The sequence below is a fragment of the Pocillopora damicornis genome, chromosome 1 (genome assembly GCF_964200805.1).
Source record: "Pocillopora damicornis chromosome 1, jaPocDami1.2, whole genome shotgun sequence".
In the NCBI taxonomy this organism is placed as follows: Eukaryota; Metazoa; Cnidaria; class Anthozoa; order Scleractinia; family Pocilloporidae; genus Pocillopora; species Pocillopora damicornis.
In genome coordinates this window covers 30,704,159-30,727,202 of record NC_142670.1, presented here as the reverse complement: position 1 = coordinate 30,727,202, position 23,044 = coordinate 30,704,159, and the positions used below count along the sequence as shown (strand labels likewise).

Below are 23,044 nucleotides of genomic sequence, written 5' to 3'. Positions count from 1 at the left end.
TGTCAAATAGGTCACAAATAGCTTCAAATTGTTATTAACCCTTCCAACGTCCAGAAGTGATTGACATGTCTCTCTTGACGACTTCTCCCCATAATATCCATACATTATCTCACAAACATGTCAGGCGAGGTTGTCCTCATGATCTAACTCCAAATTCTCGTACCTAATTTATAATGATACATGTAGTAGCTAGAGGGGAGAATTAGCAACCAGATCTTGGGATGTAAAGGATTAATCACTATGCCACAGGGATACCTGCATCACTCAAAAAGTTAGATAAGAGAAAGAACAACAAAACAAAGCTCAACATTTAATGATGTTTCCTAACCTTTACATAACAATTACATTAAAGAAACTGTACCCACACTTTCCCAGAACCATTCTACACAGTAATAAATTAGTTTTAACTCTTGAACTCTCAGGATATGAAAACAATAGAATGACACTACAGTTCTTTCTACAGCTATTTATTAAGAATACTTGTATATCCTTTCACAACAATTTTCTTACTTCTTATTACCTGTTTCATCTACAGGGCTTTTAAGTTGTAGAGAGAAATTATATTCAAATTATTTCAAGGAGTAAAAAGGGTGAATGGGTTGGCTTTCTCTCAGCTGGCAATAAGCCAGGCAGGAATAAAGGTACAAAGCAATCTTAGCTCCAATTATGGAATGATTGCTCATTAATGGAAGTTAGTGAAACAACTGATACTAAGAATGGCTGCTCTTGTAATAAATAATAAATTTTTTAGACACACCTTTGGAGCCTAGGTAAGCAATGCTAGGATTGCCAATTAGACTTCACTTCAGTTAAGAAGCAAAAACAAGGACAACTGTAATATTTGTGGTACTCTGGCGCACAAATATCACGCAATACCCTTGTTTCCCATAAAACAAACTTTAACAAACATCTCCCTTTCAAACAATATCCCATTAAATAACAATATTTTGGTTTGATTTTTTTTTTATAAATTATGGGCTTAAAACTTTGATTTATCTTATGCATGTAGCTTCACCATATATCTGAACAATCTAAATTGCACACAATAAAACACACTGCTTCATTCCTGGAGTTTGTGATCTCTGTAAGATTACTCTGCAAAGTTCTTAGATAGTGAGTAATTAGGGAGTGTAAGAAAACCACAACGGCGACAGCGACAAGATTGTGGCCAAACAAAAGATCTAATGAGCAAACCAATGGCAAAACACATGTGTTCAAAAACTTTGTACATTTCTTGGCCCTCCCATACAGAACTAAGATGTGAAATTGCCAACTTTCACACCATCTTGGCAAGGAAACCTTGACAGCAATTTCGTCATGTTTTCACTTTGAACTCAACACAACATTCACACGTTATACTGAAGGGAAGATGACGTACTGTCAGAAACACTGAATGCATCAAGCTGTTGGCAAAAATCTTAGAGGAAAATAAATGACTTTTTTGGCAACATTTTACCACATATCGCCATTGTGATATCTTAAACTCCTTAATATTGAGTATAAGGGAGCCCTAACCACTATCTCTTTGTTCAGATTATACACATACCCATTCAAGTTATTAATTAGTCAACCCTTTCAAAACCCCCCAGAGTGATAAGCATCTAATCTCTTTCAACGGTATCACCCCTGGATCAAACAGAATTAAGGTTGGGAGAATAAAGGAAATGATCACAAACTCAAGAAGCTCTTGATTGTTAGACAAATTCTCCTTCAAGTGCCATGGAAAATGTGTAGGGAAAAGTAAGGAGAATTTACATACTGATGTTGGGATGCATCAGAGATCTACTAATTCTCCAACTATTGCCCATAACTCTTAAACAAAATTTTGATGTCATATTCGGACTTAGGGGATATTCCCCCATTACTTTATACTACTCTCCTGTAACCATACTTCCCTTTAAAAACCCTCTCCATTGTACCTAATCTAAATAAAAAATTCATGTAGAGCTAATCACGAGGTCAATACAGCTGTGTCTCTTTAGCACCAATTCATCTTCATTTCAAACTTTTCTTTTATCTCCAAAATACAAAAACGACACCAAATACACATACTCTCAGAATAAATTAACTGGTTGCCAATAATGTGTTTTCAAGATAAAGTTGTCACCATTTAAATAAAGGGCTTTACATAGTGATGAAAAAATTCTACAATCCAACCCTTTTGGAAATACACTAAAACACAGGTTGTCTTGGACTTTGCCCAATATGGAAAATACATGCAAGAAAAGTTACTTTCTAGGCAGGAAAGCGACCTACTTGTCACCATTGGAAAGTCTTCTTTTTTCATTACTCGAGTGTCTTTCATTTGTGTGACAAATACTCTTTTGACTTTTGTCCTAAGCAAGGGCATGTGCCCGGGATGTAGACTACAATATCAGAAAAAAAAATGATGAATTTTCATGAGGGACTCAGATTACCCTCTAATTTTTTTTTCAGAAGCATCTCCCTAACCTGGAATCTTGAATCCTCAAATCTGATTGGCTAATTACATGCTTGTTACTGGTCCACCCTTTTACAATATGGACCATGATCTGTAATTATTTCCATAACATTTAAGGCAAAGCAGAAAAAGAAAACTAACAGAAAAAATAAACAAGTTATTTACCACTCTAGCTCTAGTGCCAATTAGAAAGGCAAAATATGCCTTGCACAGTTTGTCCATGCAATCAGCAAGCTTGGAACATTTTACCCAAGAATCATTTTTTTAAGTTAGGTCTAAAACAGCAAAAGTTAGTCTATCAAACTAACTAGCAAAAATTACCATTACCATTGTGCCTTACATTGTAGCACTATGTGGCAAGGCAAAACCAATGAATACCCCAAAGATCATGTATCAACCCTCTTTATTAAGGAAAAGATTAATTATTTAATATATAAATGAAACAACATTACCAACTTCTTTATGTCTATCAATTGCAAGCATATGTAAAACCCAGAGGGTGACCAGTTCTTTCATTCTGTTGTGCACAAATTTGGTGAATCCATGAATATTAAAAAAAATATTCTTACTTATTTTTAATCTAAAGTGAGCACACTAAAATCTACTTGATAATTTACTAGGATCAAACAATCCTTTGCCATGGGTCATTTGTACTATCTATCGTTAACTTTCCTGAAACTTCAGCCAAATGTTTAATCTTTCTTTACTTGGTGTTCTCTTGGTGTTCTCTTGGTTCATCACTTGTGTTGATGTCCTTAGTGGCTGGTGGTTGGGTTTTGATACTTCCTACGAAAGCGAGTTGATGAAGAAACCATGCATTACTCCATAACAATATTAATTTACAAAGTTACAGTTGTTGCTGAGCACCAGCTGCCAGCAAAGTTTGCCAGATGAAAAAGAGGCAATCTTCGACTATATCTTTTGGCTGGCAATTGCTTAGCACAACACAGGCATCTCTGAGGTTACACACTCATAATCCTTACAATATCAAATTCTACCTTTGAGCTGCCTCACTTGAAATTTCAGGTGACAGCCTAATTTGCTGGCTACAAGCTTGCACAGCCAGAAGAAATCAGAAGAATTAAAGTAGAACAAATGCACCCAAGCCATACCTTGTAGCAGTGGTTTTAAAGCATTATTCGCAGCTTCTTCCCGTGAAACTTCAACAGTTTTTCCTGATCCATAGCAAGTGAGGGAAGGAATAGATGACACAGTGATAACAGTGAGAAATTCTCTTTCCTAGAGAGAAAAAATGATTACATTAGCTTGAAAGCCAGAGGCTCAGTCGTGCTAGAGCTTAGTAACTTTTTCAGTGGCAAGAAGGAACTGAGTGCATGATTCCTCCTTTCCTCCACACAAAGTGGGGTGGAGGGAGGGCAATGGCCAAGAATGAAAGAAGGTACTAACCTTGGGGTAATCGGTAAATTGTACTCGAAGTCCTTCAACATCAGCCAAATGTAACAGCTTCTGAACAGATGTAGGAGGTTTTCCTGGTGTAATCTTTACCACGGGCGCTCCAGGAGCCCGATTTAGTCCACCTTGAACAGTAGGCTCCTGATAAGCAAAAATAGTGCACTAAACATCAGAAGCACAGAGTTAGACAAGAATTGCTGGTTGGGCAATCTAATTGTCGAGTAAAACTGTTATCAATTATATATCATATGGTAAGCTGAATTATATGTGCCCTTCTGACCGGTTCTTACTCATGGTGCATTGGAGGAAAGATGCACAGATGACCTCACCATTATACCATTTCACTTTTTATCATATAAAACAAATATGTTCAATGTTGCCATGAGTCTTCACAGAAATAGATTACAGAAGATGCCAAAAAGTGTTAGATCATCAGTAACACACTCCACAGCATTTTAAGTGTCACTTTTTTCTTCTCGTCACATTTTGACATAATCTATGTGTGATCTATTACTAATTATATAATAAGCTCAGTTATACATGCATCCTGATTGGTTCTCACTTATGATCTATCGGAGGATAGACGTATAGATGACATCATCATTAAAACCTTTTTTAATTCTTTATTACATACAACAAATAGATTCCAAGTTGCCGTGCGTCTGTTCAGTAATAGATCACAGAGAACGTCAAAATGTGGTAAGAACATCAGCGACACACTCAGCTGTGCCTCATGTGCCACTTTTTTGTTCTTACCACATTTTGACATCATCTGTGATCTATTACTGAACAGCTGCACGGCAACTTGGAATCTATTTGTTAAATGGATCCCAGGCAATACAGAATTTATTTATTTGAGAGATAGGAAATAACATTTCTTGTCCATACCTGCGGTTCCTGCTTGACTTGAGCAATGGGTGCAACAACAGAGTTCATCATATCTGATCGAGTTTGCTTGGCTAGCTCTGGAACCATTGGGAGTAGTCCAGGCTTCAGCTGTCGACCAAGTATGGTGGGTGGTTCTGTGTTTGTTCCATTAGCATTTACAGAAGCCTTCTGGTCTGTGTCACTCCTTTCTGTTTTCACAGCCTTATCTCCCTAAAAAAGATACAAGGAGTCTTATGTTTCACATCAGACATGCACCAATGCAAAAAGCCATTAACCCTTAAGAGTGACTGTTTTCTAATTTCTCCTCACTGGATCATCCCTTAAATCAAATATTTAGGTCGTGAGAATAAAGGAAATGATCATCAATTTAAGAAGCTCTGGATTGACAAACAAATTCTCTTTGTCATTACCATAGGAAATGAAAGAGAACAGTATAGAGAATATAGATACTAATGTAAGAAAGTAAAGGGTTAAGAACTTTAATGATCTCAAGAATAAGATACTAAACTTCTCAGTTTTTTTCCCAGTTATTGCTCAAACACTTGCAATCATTTATCTGATTAACCCTTTGACTCCAAAGATCTGATTAATAATAATATTATTCTCTCATCTAGCTGCAAGGTATTTCCTTGTAAATTAGTTGCAAGAATTTAGTGTTAGATCAAGATAACAATTTCTACCTGATAAGGTTGAGTATCCTCATTAACGATTTAGTGCATAATGTATAAATTTCATGGGGAGAAGTTACGTGTTAATCCCCTCTAGAAGTAACCCTCACACTCTCAAGATCTCATCAGTAATTCTCCTTACTGTCTTCAATACAATTCTTATCAAGTTGGTTTGGAGAATTTGGTATTGGATGAACTGATTGTCCCATAATTTACGTTTCCTTTATTCCCATAACTTGGCTGCTTGATATTATATTGATATTGTAAGGAGAATTCTGTCTGGGTCACTAACAGGAGTGAAAGGGTCAAAGATTGTCTCAATTACATACCTGAGTACTTGCAGCAGTTGATTGTCCTTCAGGAGAGCGAAATCCAATCAGTTGTAACATGGCTTCAGCAGCCTTTTTCTTAGCTTCCTTCTTGTTTGAACCACATCCAGTAGCCTTGTGTTGACTGACAGTCACCTGTATTTTAAATTCCCTTTCATTTCCCTTCGCCTTCTCGTAAAGAAGTTCATAGTCTGGTGGCTGATCATGTCTTCGCTGAAGAATCTGCCCCAGAATACTGACTGGGTTCAAGGAAGGATCTATCTCACCTTTTGGTTTTTCATGATAGGAGATGCGAGGCCCACGGCGAGCAAAGCGACCAGCTTTCTTGTAGCTTGTTTCATCTTTGGGTAGTTCAGGCAGCTTTTGCAGTTCTTCCAGCATTTTCCGAGCAGCCTCTTGTTTTGCATCCTTCTTCTTGCATCCCTCTCCCAATGTTGTGAAGTCACCCACAGTGGCACTCACCACAAAACGCTTCATGTGGGGAGGGCCACTGCTCTTTACATCTTCAAATCCTACTTGCAGTTTCCGTTTAGAGGCTATCTCATACACCTGACTGATCTCAGATTTCACTTCAGTGATACTCTGCCTAGGAGAACTCTCCAATTGGTCAACTTTGCTTTCACCATTTTGATTAGCTGTTTTTGATTCTTCAGGAGTGGAAGAGGTGGTAATCCTATCCATAACAGTAGCCATCTCATCTTGCAGCATCTTGATTGCTTTAGATGCCGCATTTTGACGAGCTTTCTGCTTGTCACGTCCTTCACCATAGAATTCCTGGTCTCCTACCATCAGCTGGACACAGAAGATTCTGGGTAAACGGGGTGGTGGAGGCCGGGAATGAAACCCATTTTGGACATATGGACGATAGTGATTCCCTTGACTTGGGTGTGCAATGCTGTAAGAGGGACGGGGTCGAGGCATGTAGTGATGCAAGCCAGTGTGATGATGTTGCATCTGGAGGTTAGGATAGCCCATGCTGATTGGTTGATAAGAGGACAGTATCCTGGGCTGCAGGTCATGGTACTGAATCAGCTTCCCAAGCTTCATCCCCATCACGTTCAGTTCCACTGTCGGAGTGATGTTGAACTGTTGGATGTTTGGTTTCTCGATCTCTGGCTTTGTTAACCCACAATTCTCCAAACCTGCTGTGGCTGCTGCATGTCTGGCACTTCGAATACTTGTAGCTTTGCCTTGCCATGTTCCCACGTCGCCCAGGGTCAGCTGTACAGTAAACGTTCGTTGGTGAGCTGGTCCGGTTTCCTCGATGACTTTGTATTCGGGGTTTAGTTTGTTGGCTTTGGCAAGTTCGTTCATCAAGCTTACAGGCGTTTTCTGAGCCATTAATGAAATCGCTAGACTCGTGAAGTTGGAATATTAAAGAAAATGTTTAAAAAGGCGCAGAGAAAAGAGTGATTCTTTGTGGAAAGTTATCGATCGAATAATAAATAAGTTGGAAAGATGGCCGTCGACTTCCACGTAACGGGCTAGAGGATACGATATGTTGATTCGAAATTACCACTAACTTCCACTAGGAAATTGGCGGTAATAACAGAAGAAGGGAGAAAAGAACGGAAAGGTTATGAAGTCGACGAGAATCAGTGAGGAGACCCCACACTTTTGAAGAAATTTGTTTTCTTTCAAAAGTGGACTAAAACGCCAAACATGAGGTCTGCTCGCCTTAACGTCACTCGAAAGAAGCAGTATCCCAGAAGCCTTTGTTGCATAAAAGGAAACGACAAATGCTTTGTCAGGGGGAGGGTAAGTAATGTGCTTTCCGGCGTGAAACTTCCGTCATTCCAAAGATGTTCAGTGAAGATGAACGAGTCTTGTTGCTTTAGTTATTGAAATAATTTTTAATTTCATTCATACCATTCAACAAACTCAGACAATCTCTTCTGGAAAAGCCTGTTCCAAGTTTCAATGAATTAATACAAATAAATATATAGTATACAGTTCAAATGAAGAATGATATCTTGTCAGACCTTAAGCTAAGACAAGACTAGCAAGTTTCACTTAACCTTTAACATGCACATGCATATTCTCCATACTTTTTTCTCTCTCTCTCACTATATATATACATATACATATATTCCTGAGGTGCTGACTAAGAGAATTTATTTGACAATTAAGAGTAATATTATTGTGGCTGCTGCCCGACTGTTGGCCAACTACTAGCTGACAATCAGCCAACAGTCCACCAGTGATGGTTGGCTAACTAAATGAAAGAGAAATCAAGTAGAGATTGTTTACAAGAGTAGGGCAAGTTTTCCACGCCAATCAGAGAGGAATTTGAAGCAAAACAAAACAGTTCAGGATTGTTTGCAACTCTTAATTGAAAATTGCTTCCACATCAAGTTGTAAACATATTAGACATTGAATCTTGTACTTGTTTAAATTCCAAAATCTACTCCAAGTTTTTCAGTCATGAGTTAAAGAAAGCCATCATTTAGCATATCATCATTTTTTATGGATATAACCACTGTACAATGAACACAAAATACTAATAATGCTTCCAGTAACATTAGTATTGTTGGCCCTTTGTGGAAGGATTAACTTTTGTTAGTACTTAATGTTATTGAATTTATAATAACTGTACTTTAGAAGCATAGAGAACATGGCAATCATGTAACATATCTAAGCTAATGATTGTTTACTGTACCTCATAACATGTGTCAATGCTTTGATTGTTGTTAATAACATTGGCCCTTGATTGGGGATAAATTATTTGTTTGTAATCATCATCATTGAATTTACAATAAATGTTCTTTGTGAACACGACAAACATGACACCATGAATAGCAAAAGAAAAAAATGTCATAAAATGTCAAACTTTGGTCCCAAATTTAACCCTTTACATCCTAGTTAACCCCTTAAGTCCCATGAGTGACCAAGACAGAATTTCTCCTTACACTATCAATACAATATCAAACAGACAAGTAATGAGAATAAAGAAAATATCAATTAGGGGATTATTGGTGGATCCAATTCCAAATTCTCCAAACCAACATCACATGAATTGTATGACAGACAGTAAGGAGAATTACTAATGAAATCTTGGGAGTTCAAGGGTTAACATAAGTATTCACATTCTTTACACAACTCTCTAAGTATTCTATGGAACAGACAAGGAGAATTTGATTGATGATCAGGGGCTCTTAAAATTGATAATCATTTCTTTTATTCTCATTACCTGTATATTCGATTCAAAAGAGATACTGTAAGGAGAAATTAGAAGCCAGTCACTCTTGAGGATAAAAGTGTTAAAGTGATATAATGAGATACTTTTTATGCATCAATCAATTCAAAGCCTCAACCTCCCCCCCCCCCCCCCTCACAACAGGTAACCCACCACACATTTGATTCTTTGAAGACTGATTTGTTCAAATTCCCAATCCCCTGGGGCAAAAATTGTGTTCAAATGTCCCAACTAAATTTTTTATAGAAGGCAAAATCAGTGACCATGACTTTCTACACATTAACCAAATTTAAAACCTAGACCTTATAAATCTTTTCTTCAAAGCCAATTGCGTGTGAAAGTTAACAATTTACCTTAAAACACCTCTGTATTTAAAGATATATTATTTGTCTTCTGCTGGAAAGACTTGACATTTCCGGTTAAAATTCCCCACCCCAGCCAGGAAAGGCTCGAATTCCCCACCCACAGGGCACAAACAACAGTCATATGCTTATGGGTAGCCCAGGGAGGGAATACTGAAGCTTCAAATTGAGTGGCACATTAGTGAGTGAGACTATACACTATTAAGCACAATGGTAACTGTTGTCTTATTTGACCCTTTGAAGTGGTCTAATGACCTAAAAAATGAAATATACAGAAGTATGACAGCATAACAACTAGCTGTTGCAAGACATTATATTCTTCATAAATACATTTGCCTTCAAAATTGACATATTTGTCTAAGTACACAATGAAAATCCAAAACAAATATTTTAGACAAAAATTGGTTATCAAGAACAACATTCCTCAACAATTTCCTTTAGTTTGTCTTTATCAACGAGGTCAAATACTCCTTTTGCAAACTGGAAAAATAATCTTTCCATGAAATTGGACTTGTGAATTGTCATGCCTTCCAAAAAGGCGATGTGTCCACCATATGATGTCAAAACCATGGACACCATAGGATTCTGTGCCAGTGTTTCAAGTGGTATGGCTGTATTTTGAAAGAGAAGAGAAACACATATGATGTATTGAAATAACATAGGTGCTTATGGTACCAAATAGATAAAATGCAAGCCTGTAAGATGTACAGTACCAAACATGTTATAAGTCAGTGGAGACAGCTGCAACTTCAAAACATAGCAGCACAAAAACAATCATAAGATTCTTTGAGAGAAGAATAAATTATATTATGTTACGTCATGTTATTAACCAGGTCAGAGGTCTGTATGGGTAAAAAGTGTCCCAGAGGTCTTGTGTATGGCCAGGGCCATAGATGGAAAGTGTTACCAAAGACCTAGGGCACAATTTTTCCCATAAAGATCCACCAAGGCAGTCATATAACAATTCATTTTTTTTTCGCTGGTTTCCTTTTTTGCACTTTTCCACAAATGGTGCATAACAAAATTTGGGAGAGGGGAGAAAATACCAAAGTGAACGTTTTAAGAGAGGATTATTGGATTTCATTAAAAAATACTAACCATGTAAAGGGGAAAATGGATCATCAGCAGCATTTAAACAAAGTACAGGTACTTTAATGGTATGTAATGGTTTGGTATGAAGGGAGGCAGCACTGTAGTATTCCTCATAGTTACGATAACCAAATGTTGGTGTTGTAAATCTCTCATCAAATTCACGTATTGTCTGAGACTGTGAAAAAAATAAATAAATAAATAAAAATCTATTTCCAAATACAACATCATCTATTATATTATTTAACAATAATTCACATAAAGTTGAGGTGACTATTCAACAGTGATCACTGAGCCTGAGGTGTATAGTTGCATGCTCAGGTGCTTTCGAATTCTGTTTTAAATTTGTTTTGTTTTTTAAACCACTCTGGAAATAAAGGAAGTTTTGTGCATGTTTTGTTTCAATTGTTTTGATTACTTGTACTGAGATAAGCAGCCACTTTCCACCAAAACTTAGCAGGTTTAATTAATTTAATCAACAAAAACTTCATAAATGTATCTTACCAGTATTTATGAAAAGTGTTGCCCCAAACTTACCAGTAATAGTGCTTCTTGTGTTCTTGAGAATTTAATTTTCTGCAATTACATTTATTGCTACCTCATAACATAAAGCTGCCATTTCTAAATTTGCCCTCCCTGCTATAATCATGTTGCACCAGGTGATTTCATGAAGATGTCATGCAATCTTTGACCAATCAAAGTGCGAGAATCTCTTTAATTAATCATTCACCTGAGCAACCACACAAAAAATTATTTTAATTGGGCTCAAATATTTATGAAAATTTAGAAGTGACTAAGGGTAACACTCTTAAAGGGGCACAAGGTGTAACTGTATTAATAGCATCTCTAGGCATCAATAAAGTAGTTATTACTTACCTTCAATGCATGATGAATATCCAGTGGTAGTTTTCCCACATGCCTTTCAAACATTTCAAGATTCCTATAAATAAAGCTGATGAGCTCAGTGATTCAAATCAGATTGATAGACAGTATCACATATGCTAATGATGTAAAACAGAAATGACGATGGCAGCAAAGATTCCCCTTCGAGACCTGTTCTAGTGGAATTTTCCTGCATATCATGTCTAAAAGATTTTTCATTAGATGCTTGTTAAAGAGGAAACAAAAATTTCAAGAATCCTACAAATAAAGCTGATGGGCTCTGTAATTCAAATTGGATTGATAGACAGTATCACATATGCTAAGGAAGTAAACCTAAAACAACAATGGCAGCAAAGATTCTCCTTAAACCCTTTATCTCCCAAGATCTGAATAATAATTCTCCCTTCTAGCTGCTACACATATCCTTGTAAATTAGTCATGAGAATTTGGTGCCAGATCAAGACAACAACTTCTACCTGATAAGTTTGAATATTCTCATCAGCTGTTTGCTGGATAATGCAAGAATATTATAAGGAGAAGTTTCATGTTGATCACTCCTGGGAGTTAAAAGGTTAAGACCTGTGCTAGTGGAATTTACCTGTACAACATGTTGACAAGATTTCTTGTTAGATGCTTGTTGAAGAGGAAACAGTTGATTGGTTCTTCCAAAGAATAGCAGGACTCCATACAATTCCATGGAACAGAGACAGCCATAACAGCGACAAGACCATGTCTATCTTCCTCACTCATTTCATTTACATAGTGAAGCATTATCATTCTGTAAGCAAAAAAAAAATCAAATATTATTCCACTGTCTAGTTGTGTTAAAGATTCCATTTTGTCATGTGTCTGTTTAGTAATAGATCACAGATGACATCAAAGTGTGGTAAGAACAAAAAAATGGTACACCAAGTACAACTGAGTGTGTCACTTAATCCTTTACCTCCCATGAGTGACCAAGAGAGAATTTCTCCTTACAATATCAATACAACATCAACCAGATAAGTGATGAGAATGAAGAAAAATATTAATTTGGGGATAATTGGTTGATCCAATACTAAATTCTCTGAACTAACATTGTAAGAATTGTATGGTTGACAGTAAGGAGAATTACAAATTTGATCTGGCAGTTAAAGGATTAATATTTTCTTTCCACATTTTGACATCTTCTGTGATCTATAACAGCACAGACCCTAGGTAACATGGAATCTTTTTATGGAAAAAAATTTTGATTATTCTGACCTTTCAAAGTGCTTGCAAGAATGGACAAAACTCCAATTTAGCAGACCTATAATTATATCCTCTTAATTGGCCATTTCTGAATTACCATTGGCCTCTTTTTCAAGCAAGTCCCTGTGCTCATTCTTTCATATGATTGTAAGTTTTCATTCGCATGCAAATTAAACTCATTTTCATACAAATGGTTGAGCACCAGGCCTTGTATTTAAAGAGGCCAAAGGTAATTCAGAAATGGCCAATTATTATGATTCATAAAACCCTGAAATATATTAAATGCCCTTTATTTTAAGAAAACTTACCCGCCCATTGAAACTCCTATAGCCAAAATTGGTGACTCTGGATAGATTCCATGGATGTGCGACAGAACAAACTTCAGGTCTTCAGTGTTAGCAGCACAGAAGGTACGTGGTGTCTGTGTAAAAAAAAAAAAGAAAAAAAAAAAAGCTTCATTATTCAAATTTTCCTTGGCATGTCCTTTGCAGGACATCCTTTGCAATTGAAATGCTGCACTTGATATATGACAAACACTCATGGTTATGTCATTCGGTATAATTTACTCTCTCACCTTTAACTGAGAGGCACCAAATCCTCTGTGGTTGGCAACAATAGTCCTACAAAAAGAATAATGTTAATTTTTATATCTCTCAGTTTGTACATGTGCTGTGATTGGTCAATTTAGCAGGCTGTATTTCATTGTATTGCCTGCTTAATTCAAAAGTTTACTTGAATTGAAATCTTCCCTCTCTGTTTAAACCCAGAAATATATAATAAATATATTAACAACCTCATTTTCTCAGTCCACATTGTATGTTACAGAACCTCCTGCTTGGGATATAAATCTGAACAGAAGATACTTGGTCCATAACTTACAATAAGGACCTTGAGCTTAGTGAAATGTGAAAAAATGAAAGTTTGTTGTCAATAGTTTGACCTTCATATTTTAATAAGAGAGGGGGGGGTGCAAAACTGATTCCTGTTTGCACTCTTTTCAACAACAACAAAAAAAAACACAGCAGATTAAGGATTGACAAATTCTCGCATTTTTTTCATCTCTCTGTCCTGTCCCTTATCAGTCCCCTTTCATTTCAAGCAATGAAAAACCCACATTTCACTTCATAAACTTCTAGTTCTTAGAATTTTACAGGGAAGAGAAACTTATTTTAGAGGACCAACTAGTTAAAATAGCAAAAGGAATATTATGCAATTGCATATTAAAACATTTATTGACCAGTATACCTAACTCCAAGTTTTTCTCCAAGTAACACCAAGTGTCTGCTGTAGCTTGTTTCACTTCCACCTGAGAAAAATGAGTTTACAATTTAGAAATATACCATCTAAAAATAATAAAAAGGCAAAAAACCTTACAAATATTTTGTGGCTCTTTCTTCCACTGTCATCTTTGACAAAAGTGTCACTTTTGTTGTCAGTTAAGGCTGCGAGAGCATAAGTTTTTTTTTTCCTTGAGGCTGGTCGGCAAACATTAACAAGCCATGGATTGAAGTTCAGAGTCATGCCCAAAGTCTGCCAGTTTGGAGGTACACATAACTCATTCATTCCAAAGATCTAAATATCTTTCCTCCACACTGTTCACTGTACATCTCTCATAATTTGCAAATCTTAGAACTTTCCATAAAAACACCTGCCTTCCCCTGAATGATAATTTCTTTTTGCTGTTCTTTCAGCTTGAGAATACGATGAAATTGAAAGGAAAAATCATTTTTGTGCACTGCCATAAAAAGCTATAACCTTTTAACTCCCAGAAGTGATGAACATGTAACTTCTCCCTATAAAATCCATACATTATACAGCAAACAGGTGAAGAGAATACTCAAATTTATCAAGTATTTGTTGTTAAATTAGTCAGTTGTTATTTGATCTTACACAATCTTCTTGTTACTAATTATCAGAAGAAATGTGCAGCAGCTAGAAGGGAGAATTAACAATTCTATCTTGGGAGTTAAAGCCTTAACCCTTTCACCCCCAAGATCAAATTGTTAATTCTCTCCTCTAGCTGCCACATATTTCCTTGTAATTGAGTGATGAGAATTTGGTGTTAGATCAAGATAACCACTTCTACCTGATAACTTTGGGTATTGTCATTACCTGTTTGCTGGACAATGTATAGATATTTTAGGGAGAAGTTACATGCTAATCACCTCTGGGAGGCTAACTGCTAACAAACCCAGAAATTAGCTGCCTCATGGAGAACTCTTACTGATAGTGCTTACCAGTCAAACCAGGTAATACTAGGACTGTAGGTCTGGATGTTGCATCTTTGTATATAGTGCTATCATCATTATCAAACCAATCAAGACAAACAATTCCACCATCCGGGGTCTCTAATGTCTCCCTAAAAAAGAGAAAGTACTTTTTATTCATTGCTCAGACAAACTCTTAGAGAATATTTTCCAGGTATGAATAGAAAATAGAGCAGGTCGTTAGAATTTAACTAAAGAATTCCCTTGCTCTAGAGACCAGCATTGTAACCATTAGCACTTTGAGTGACAAAGAGAGAAATTCTCCTCACAATATGAATACAATATCAAGCATAGAATTGATGAGAATAGAGCAAAATATCAATTAGGGGATTATCAGTTGATCCAATACCAAATCTCCAAATTGACATCATAAGAATTGTATGGCAGATAGTAAGGAGAATTACTCATGAGATCTTGGGAGTCAAAAGGGTTAACTAATTGTTTTTATAACTCCACACTGTTAGGCTACTCAACTTACACACCATCTACCATAAGGGGTAGAGGGCAAAAAGTGTAGCCTTTCAGATTGCAGAATTTGCAATAGAACTCGTCGGTTTATACCAGTATGGATATTTTACCTTGATTTTGACCTTAACTCAACTGAAACAAAGTCAGTTTGAATTATGACACCTCTAAATATTTTAATTGTTGGTAGAACCTTTTACCAGGAATAATAACAAAGTTAGTCTGATGAAAGAAAATTATCTAATATAAAATAAAGGGATGAAACTGAAAAACAAAACTGTTTCCTTTCAAATCGAAATATAAAAGCAACTATTTTAAAATATTACATGTAAATCTATTTTGAGCATTGTGGACCACCGTAAGTTGCATTTAGAAATAAGTAGAAGTAGATATAAGTAGAAATTACTCCAAATTTTCATTTTGAGCACACAAAATTCATGTGAATTTTTTTTGATGAATACGCTTTAATATTGACAAATTATGTTACCTCTGTCGTCTAATACTATGTTACCAAATTAAAAATGAACTTTTAGCATAAATTTTCAAACCTGTTTATTATTCGATTGCTTGCAGGTGCAATTAACATATTGTGTAATCATGGTAATGTTCTTCTGCTCGTTTTTCATCAATTTCAGATACCTTTTCAATTTTACGAACACTACCAAGAGGTGGAATGAGATGGCCGTCTCGTCTTTCATAAGTGACCTTAATTTTATTTGTAATCTTGTCAGGAAATGCCTCAAAGTTTATGAATAAAATCCTGCAGATAATGCGAACTCAGATTATTTAATCGGCAAAAGCCGGTAAACGCTGAAGCCACAGCGTTCGATTGGCCGGAAAAACGCAACGTAAAACTTCGAAATTTTCAACATCTTCGAGCCTTTACATGATAAGATCGCTCCAAATGTGCACAAAGACAAGTACCTTACCTTCGATAAGGAACTGATGGCTTAGATCGGAGCAAAGCCCTAATGACAGTTTGAGCTCTTGCACCGAAGCACCAGAATGTAGGCCAATATTGTTCGCTGACAATCGGACAACTTTGCAGAATGAACTGCCGTAAACGACCTTCCTTACCGATCAAGCGCGGTTTCTGAACGACATGAAACAAGTAGTATATAGTATAGGTTATGAATAGAACTGTCAAAAGGGGTAACCATTGCCATTGGTAAAGAACATGGAGGATCTGTTGAAGCGAAGCCATGCTTGCCAACAAAACAAACCTACTAGCCGCAAACTTTGATGATTATGACCTTCTAGTGTCCAGTTCGAAGCGTTGAAAAAGAACCGAGTGATGAGAGACTGGAACACAACATCGATACAATGGTTGATGTTGAAGCAGCTTCCTCGCTTTCATTTGAATATCGACGGTATAATTTGCAGTGATCTACACCAATAGAAGTTTTAGAGTAACAGGATATTTTTTATCATCATGACGGACTTGTTCAATCATCATGAGCAACAGTTCGGGAACCTCAGCGCCGAAATAACAGCGCGAATTTGCAAGATTCCGAATTTACATGGATGTAAGTTTCGATCGTGTTCAGATTTGATCAAGTTTACATTGTCACTTGATTAGATTGCCGGCGAATGGAGTAGTTTACCTTAGTTTAATTTTCCCAAATCAATTGTGCGTTGGTTCTTTTTAGCCGCTAAAAAGAGTGCTGTAACGGACGTGGAAAGATGTTTTGACGAAGCTCGAGAATTGGTAAGTAATTTTGAAAATTTTGTTGTCAAATTTATGGCAACTTGATTAATTATTACACGTTGAATTGATGGAGTGGTTTATTTTCTCTACTGTAAATTGCTTTAGATTGTATTTATCCAATTAAAGAGAAAGCGAATTTTGACATTTCTTTTGTAACTGTGTGTGAACGCTGTTCATGAGCGGAAATATTCTCATTCTCAAACAAATATTACCGACTGAGAATACTTTTTCCACTGTAGGTCATATCAGTATTGCTATGTTTTACTTATCTGAAGAACTCTGATATTTAAATTGAAAGAATTTGTTTGTTACAAAATCACATGACAGAAAGATTGTTAAAAACAAATTTGTGATATAAGGGACTGGTCACCGGTCATTATTTATGTAGAGGAGTGGGGGAGAGGGAAAAATATGTTGGAAAGATCAAAATTTTATTATTCCCCCCCCCCCCCCCCCACTGTCACTGCAGATCTCCTCTATATACCTATCAATGATTAAAATTCATGCCACAGACAACCATAAGTTGATTACTTTATGTTTAACACTCACCTTGGGCAATGCACTGCTCTTAAAATGTACCTCAAACTGCAGACCCCCTTCTAAACTTCTGCATAAAAAGTTTAGCCCCCCTCCCCCCCCCCAACCAATCTGAAATAGCCTTTACCCTGCCTCTTTTTCTCTCCCCCAAATTTCTCTCAAGTTCTCCTAATTTATTGTGTGGGTTATTACTCCAGTGAAAAGATAGAATGTGCAGTGTATGGCTTAAACTTAGGGATTAGCATCTAACTTCTCCTGACAATATCCCCACTGAATCACTCATGAATGTCATGAAAGTAATGGAAATGATCACTAACTAAAGAAACTCTTGACTGATAGACAAATTCTCCTTGTCAGCACCTTAGTAAATGTACAGAGAACAGTAGGGAGAATATGAATACTGATGTTAGGGTGTAAAGGGTTTAATAATTTTATTAAAATGATTCATTATGAAGTAATAATTGGTAATTTTTAGAGTGTTCTCTCTCTTAACAGATTGAACAAATGGAATTGGAAGTCAGAGAAGTAACAGGAGAAGAAAAAACCAAACTGACAAATAGACTTAAAGCTTACACGAATGAAATGAAAAGATTTGATCAGGATTTGGTATGGGAAAAAAATGTCTCTATTGAGCTATTCTCTGTGATTTATAACTGATTTTCTAATATTTCAAAACTGAAAGTGAAATGTGATCATCGCAGTAAATTTTCCAATTTAAGCAATTGGAAAGAAGAAGCCTGAAAAAAATCAGGGCTTCAACGGGATTCGAACCCGTGACCTCCGCGATACCGGTGCGATGCTCTACCAACTGAGCTATGAAGCCACACATTAGGAGCGAGGTCAATTTATTGAGTTCATATCTTCCCGTGCAGTGAAATGATGTGAAGTTTTTATATGAAATAATTCATATTTGTACTGCGGTTGTAGATGAAAGTGAAATGTGATCATCGCAGTAAATTTTCCAATTTAAGCAATTGGAAAGAACTGTTAGCTAATACAGTAAATGGTTTGAACCCGGGAGTAACATGTAATAGTGTAGTTTGATCATCCGGGTGAGTGTAGTCCTGAGAAGGACTGTTTTCGGTAATGTTTTCAGGTTGTCAAAACATCAGTCACCATTACCAACAACAGTCCTTCTCAGGACTACACTCACCTGGACAATCAAACTACACTATTACCTGTTAGCTAATGTTGATCACAATAGGCCTTATGCAAGAAAAGAAGTTTATCATGTTCTACATTAGACTGGGGGTGGGGGGATAGATACATTAGGAAGTTTTTGTGGAGTTTTTTTTCTTGTGCCAATTGGAGTGATAACAAAAATAATTTATTGTAACTTAGTCTGAAGAATATAACAAAAACTCAATGGTATCTTGCTTAAGGTTTCCAGAGTTGTGGTCCATTTTTAGCAGCTTTTAGCACATACAGTGCAAGTGGAAATCTGTAACTCATGGCTGCATGAGTGCAGTACTGCTTCTTACTTTAACTGCTGCCAACTATAATGTAAAAAGCTTGTACCAGTGTACTAACACTTTTTTGTCTCTTAAAGAAAAAAGCAAAGGTAGCATTCTCTGATCAAGAGGGTAGACATGAACTTCTTAGTGGTGAGGATTCTCATAACTCGGAAGATCAGGTACAGTATTGGGCACAGTTTTCCACATGTTACAGTTCACATTTTACATTTCACATTTTGAATTTCACACATTACACTTCACATGTCACATCTCCCATCTAGTATATCACATACAGCATTGGGGGTTCATCTTGGCAAGTAAAGCATATATTTACAACCAGAGTGCCAGAGTAAGGGATACTCTTGGCATTTTTGTAGAAACTGACATGTCTTAAATTACATTATTCCTTCTGTTTAGAGAGCCCGATTGTTGGACAACACTGAAAGAGTGGAACGATCTGGCAGACAACTTGATGAAGGTTACAGAATGTGTGTCGAGACAGGTGAGAGTGAAATCCTACTGTGATGCTGATACAGACCAGAACTTCTATTAAATTTGTCCATCATAAAGCGCTGCTTGTGTTTATTACTGGGAATACTATCATTTGCCCTTCCTTTTTCAAATTTCACATTTCACTTTTAAATTTCACATTTCATATTTTGGAGTTCAAATTTCTTATCCCACATATCACATTTCCCATCTCACATATTGCATTTCCCATTTCATGTATCACATTTCCTAGCTTGCATTTCTTATGTCACATCTCACATTTCACTTTTCCCATTTCATCTTACACCTTACACCTTTTCATTCTTCTTATCAGCCTCATAGGTTTACTAGCTCAATATAAACAAATGATTATAATAAATAACACAACACTGACCCAATTAGGCTGAAAACTTGACCTGATGTCATTGAGTCCACCATGCTTGTATTTGTAAATTTCTATGTTTTTTTTTTCACTTTCAAAATCTTTGTTTTTTTAGCTTTAACATTGAGAATTAATATGTCTTGTGTGAGATATTCTACAATTAACTGTCTTAACTTGATGAACAAGAAATGGATGGGTGTGGTAATGATTGCACAGTCAAATGACATTACCCATTCTGAAATTAAACTTACACTTGCATCTTGATGAATTTTGTTACTTGGTCTTTCAGAACAAATAGGAGTTGATATTATGGATAATTTACATAGAGACAGAGAAGTCATAGAGAGAGCAAGGGAACGGGTAAGTGATAACCCTTTAACCCTTTACACCCTAACATCAGTATGCATATTCTCCTTGCTGTTTCCCTACACATTTCCTAATGTGCTGACAAAGAGAATTTATATAAAGATCAAGAGTTTCTTAAATTGGTGATCATTTCCTTTATTCTCGTGACTGTCATGTTTAATTTAGGGATGATATTGTAAGGAGAAATTAGATGCTGGTCAATCTTAGGGTCAAAGGGTTAAAACCTTAAGAGTGACCAGCATCATAATTTCTCCCTACAGTAATACTGCTGAATCATTCATTAAGATAAGAGGAATAAAGGAAATGATCACCAACCTAAGAATCTTTGATTGTTAATTAACTCTCCTTGTCAGAACCGATAGACTTCTACTGGGAATTTCACAAGCAAACACTAAACGTTAGTTGAAGCTGCAGCCATGAAATCTTTATTTTGCCCTGCCTAATTGTCTAGCAGCTTCACCTGTTCTCAATTGTAAATCTGGCCAAGCCCCGTAACAGCTGCCAAAATGACTTACAAATACAGGCACTACAGATAGTGTTTGCTTGTGAAACAAATTTAGATGGTAATAGTTTTTGCTTTTCTACTCACTATGGCAACAACTTGGTCTCAGCTTAAAGCACCGCAACACTAAATGCAAGTAATGTTGTAGTCATAGCACTGAAAGGGTTGGGCTCTCAGCCTCATGTGAACATTTTCAGATCACTGAATACCGGTAGTGTCCCAAGTGTTCATAATAACTCTCTCTCTTTTTCTTTGCAGACTCGAGCAACAGATAAGAATCTGTCAAAAAGCTCAAGAATTTTAACAGGAATGATGAGAAGGTACCATCCCCTCTTTATATTTTGAGCTGTAAGATGTACCGTTGGAGGAAATGTGAATGTCAAAACTTGTTACCCATTTTCCAATAAAAGCCAACTACCTGCTGTCCACATCAGTGACACACTCAGCTGCACCTCGTGTGCCACTTTTTTTTTGTTCTTACCACATTTTGATGTCATCTGTGATCTATTACTGAACAGAAGCATGGCAACTTGGAATCTATTTGTCAATTAGATATTGGGAGTTAAAGGGTTAACAGTTTAGTACAAAATTTGACCAGGAGAGTAGGGGTGGGAAAAGAAGCAAAGGAGAGGTGGAAAGAGCTTAATCTATGTGGGATACCTCTAACTATGACTATGCTTTATGTGAGAGGTGCAGAGGCCTATATTAGTCAGTGTGCTGGACTCTGGCTCTAGAGCGGCAGGTTTGAGACATGGGCAGGTCTGTGAGATGTGTTCTTGGGCAAAATACTTTGTGCTCTCTCCAAGCCTCTCTCCAAGCCTCTCCCCAAGCCTCTCTCCACCCAAGTATAAATGGGTACCGGTGAATTTTCAGGGAAAGGTAACCTTGGGATGGACATACATCCCACCCAGGGGGGAGTAGCGATACTCCTAGTCACTTCGTACTACTTGGTAACCAGGATAAGCTTTGATCAGTTGGGGGAATAGGCTGGAGTTCTTGCCCTTTATGCTTTTTGTCAAACAAGGTGCAGAAATAAAAGTATCAGTTGTGCTGATTATTCAAGGCAGTTTATTCAACCTAGAATGTAACTCATCCATCCTTTTTTTAATGTTTTCAGGATTATACAGAACAGAATAATAATGGCTGTTATCTGCCTTGCAATACTGGGTGTTATTGGACTGATCATTTATTATGCAACCAAATGATATCACTAGGCCAGTTAGGTACCTTCATTCAGGATTTCACAAATTTTAAGTATAGAATTTAATCTGAATTTGTTGAGAAAAGACAAATTTAATTTCAGGAAGAATGTACATACATTAAGTCCAAGTTACGAACAAATTTATGGCTGTTTGATGCAAAAAAATTTTTGGTTTAAACAGTTTTTTTTTTTCAAGGAATGAAATTGACCACTTAGGACAGAGCCTTTAGGAGTGCATTTAAACAAAAAGATTCCACTTACCAGAGGAAATTCTTGGTAATAGACAGTGAAACTTGTATTAAGCAGAAACTCTGCATTAAGTGGATGCTATCTCAAGTTCCAAATATTCCTCGAATGAGCCTGTATGAATCCTCTGACTTCTAAAAGTGATCAGTATGTAACTTCTCCCAATAGTATCCATATAATATCAAGCAAACAGGTAATGAGAGTACTCAAACTTATCAAGTTAAAGTTATGATCTTGATCTTATACCAAATTCTCATAACTAAGTTGTAAGGAAATGTGTAGGAGCTAGAGGCGAGAATTAGTAATCAGATCTTGGGAGTTAAATGATACCAGCATGAGTCTTGTTGATGTCTACTTATAATATCCAACAGGTTTCAATGCCTCTATGTGGCGTGAAAATGTGTACGGACATTTTCTGATCCAAGATGCGAACAGTTTTCTGAGAGCAAAGATCAAGGGAAACTGTGAGCTTCGAGGAACAGGTAATGTCCAAGGACAAATATACGAGCATGTTTTCGTGCAAAATAGAGGCTATTGTGTTAATTATCCTTCAAATATTTTGCAACGCGCGTGAAGAAATGTTTATGAACAAACAAATATATCCCTCCTTCTGTAGCAACCACAAAACGCTCTCTCATCTTGACTTAAAATTGAAACGATGACTTATCGTAGAGGACGTACGGTTCGAAAATTGGGGAATATCACTCGGGTGATATCCTCGGATATCCCCAGTTTTAGCTGAGGGATATTCGGTCAAGTGATGCGTTTAGACCAGTCGCGCGCGAGTTAAAATATTTGATAGATCATAACTAAAATCATCAAATATCATTCTCTGCTTCATTAAAGAGAATTTATTTTAACTTGTGATGTCTTGTTTCATAATTAAGTCGTGATTAACGGGAGACACAAGTTGTCGGTTTTAAATGAAAA

General features: G+C 36.6%; 3 protein-coding genes across 3 annotated transcripts; 1 reads left to right on the top strand and 2 right to left on the bottom strand.

Moving 5' to 3' along the window:
• Window positions 1–297: 297 nt before the first annotated feature.
• LOC113677960 (double-stranded RNA-binding protein Staufen homolog 2) lies at window positions 298–8,456 on the bottom strand. The gene is made up of 5 exons (XM_027194819.2): window positions 5,739–8,456; window positions 4,742–4,951; window positions 3,848–3,994; window positions 3,553–3,679; window positions 298–3,226 (listed from the first exon to the last, which is right to left on the bottom strand). Exons 1-5 carry the CDS (start codon window positions 7,077–7,079, stop codon window positions 3,144–3,146), a joined length of 1,908 nt encoding a protein of 635 aa, XP_027050620.2. The 5' UTR covers window positions 7,080–8,456; the 3' UTR covers window positions 298–3,143.
• A 1,132-nt stretch (window positions 8,457–9,588) lies between these two features.
• Window positions 9,589–16,484, bottom strand: LOC113678005 (phospholipase ABHD3). Its single transcript, XM_027194875.2, has 9 exons — window positions 16,159–16,484; window positions 14,735–14,856; window positions 13,743–13,803; window positions 13,072–13,117; window positions 12,806–12,918; window positions 11,866–12,045; window positions 11,262–11,325; window positions 10,395–10,563; window positions 9,589–9,907 (listed from the first exon to the last, which is right to left on the bottom strand). The coding sequence occupies exons 1-9, from the start codon at window positions 16,431–16,433 to the stop codon at window positions 9,705–9,707; spliced, it is 1,233 nt and encodes a 410-aa protein (XP_027050676.2). The 5' UTR covers window positions 16,434–16,484; the 3' UTR covers window positions 9,589–9,704.
• A 39-nt stretch (window positions 16,485–16,523) lies between these two features.
• On the top strand, window positions 16,524–23,044 carry LOC113678000 (vesicle transport through interaction with t-SNAREs homolog 1A). Its single transcript, XM_089188050.1, has 8 exons — window positions 16,524–16,755; window positions 16,879–16,937; window positions 17,970–18,080; window positions 19,024–19,107; window positions 19,346–19,430; window positions 20,089–20,159; window positions 20,926–20,987; window positions 21,785–23,044. The coding sequence occupies exons 1-8, from the start codon at window positions 16,662–16,664 to the stop codon at window positions 21,870–21,872; spliced, it is 654 nt and encodes a 217-aa protein (XP_089044176.1). The 5' UTR covers window positions 16,524–16,661; the 3' UTR covers window positions 21,873–23,044.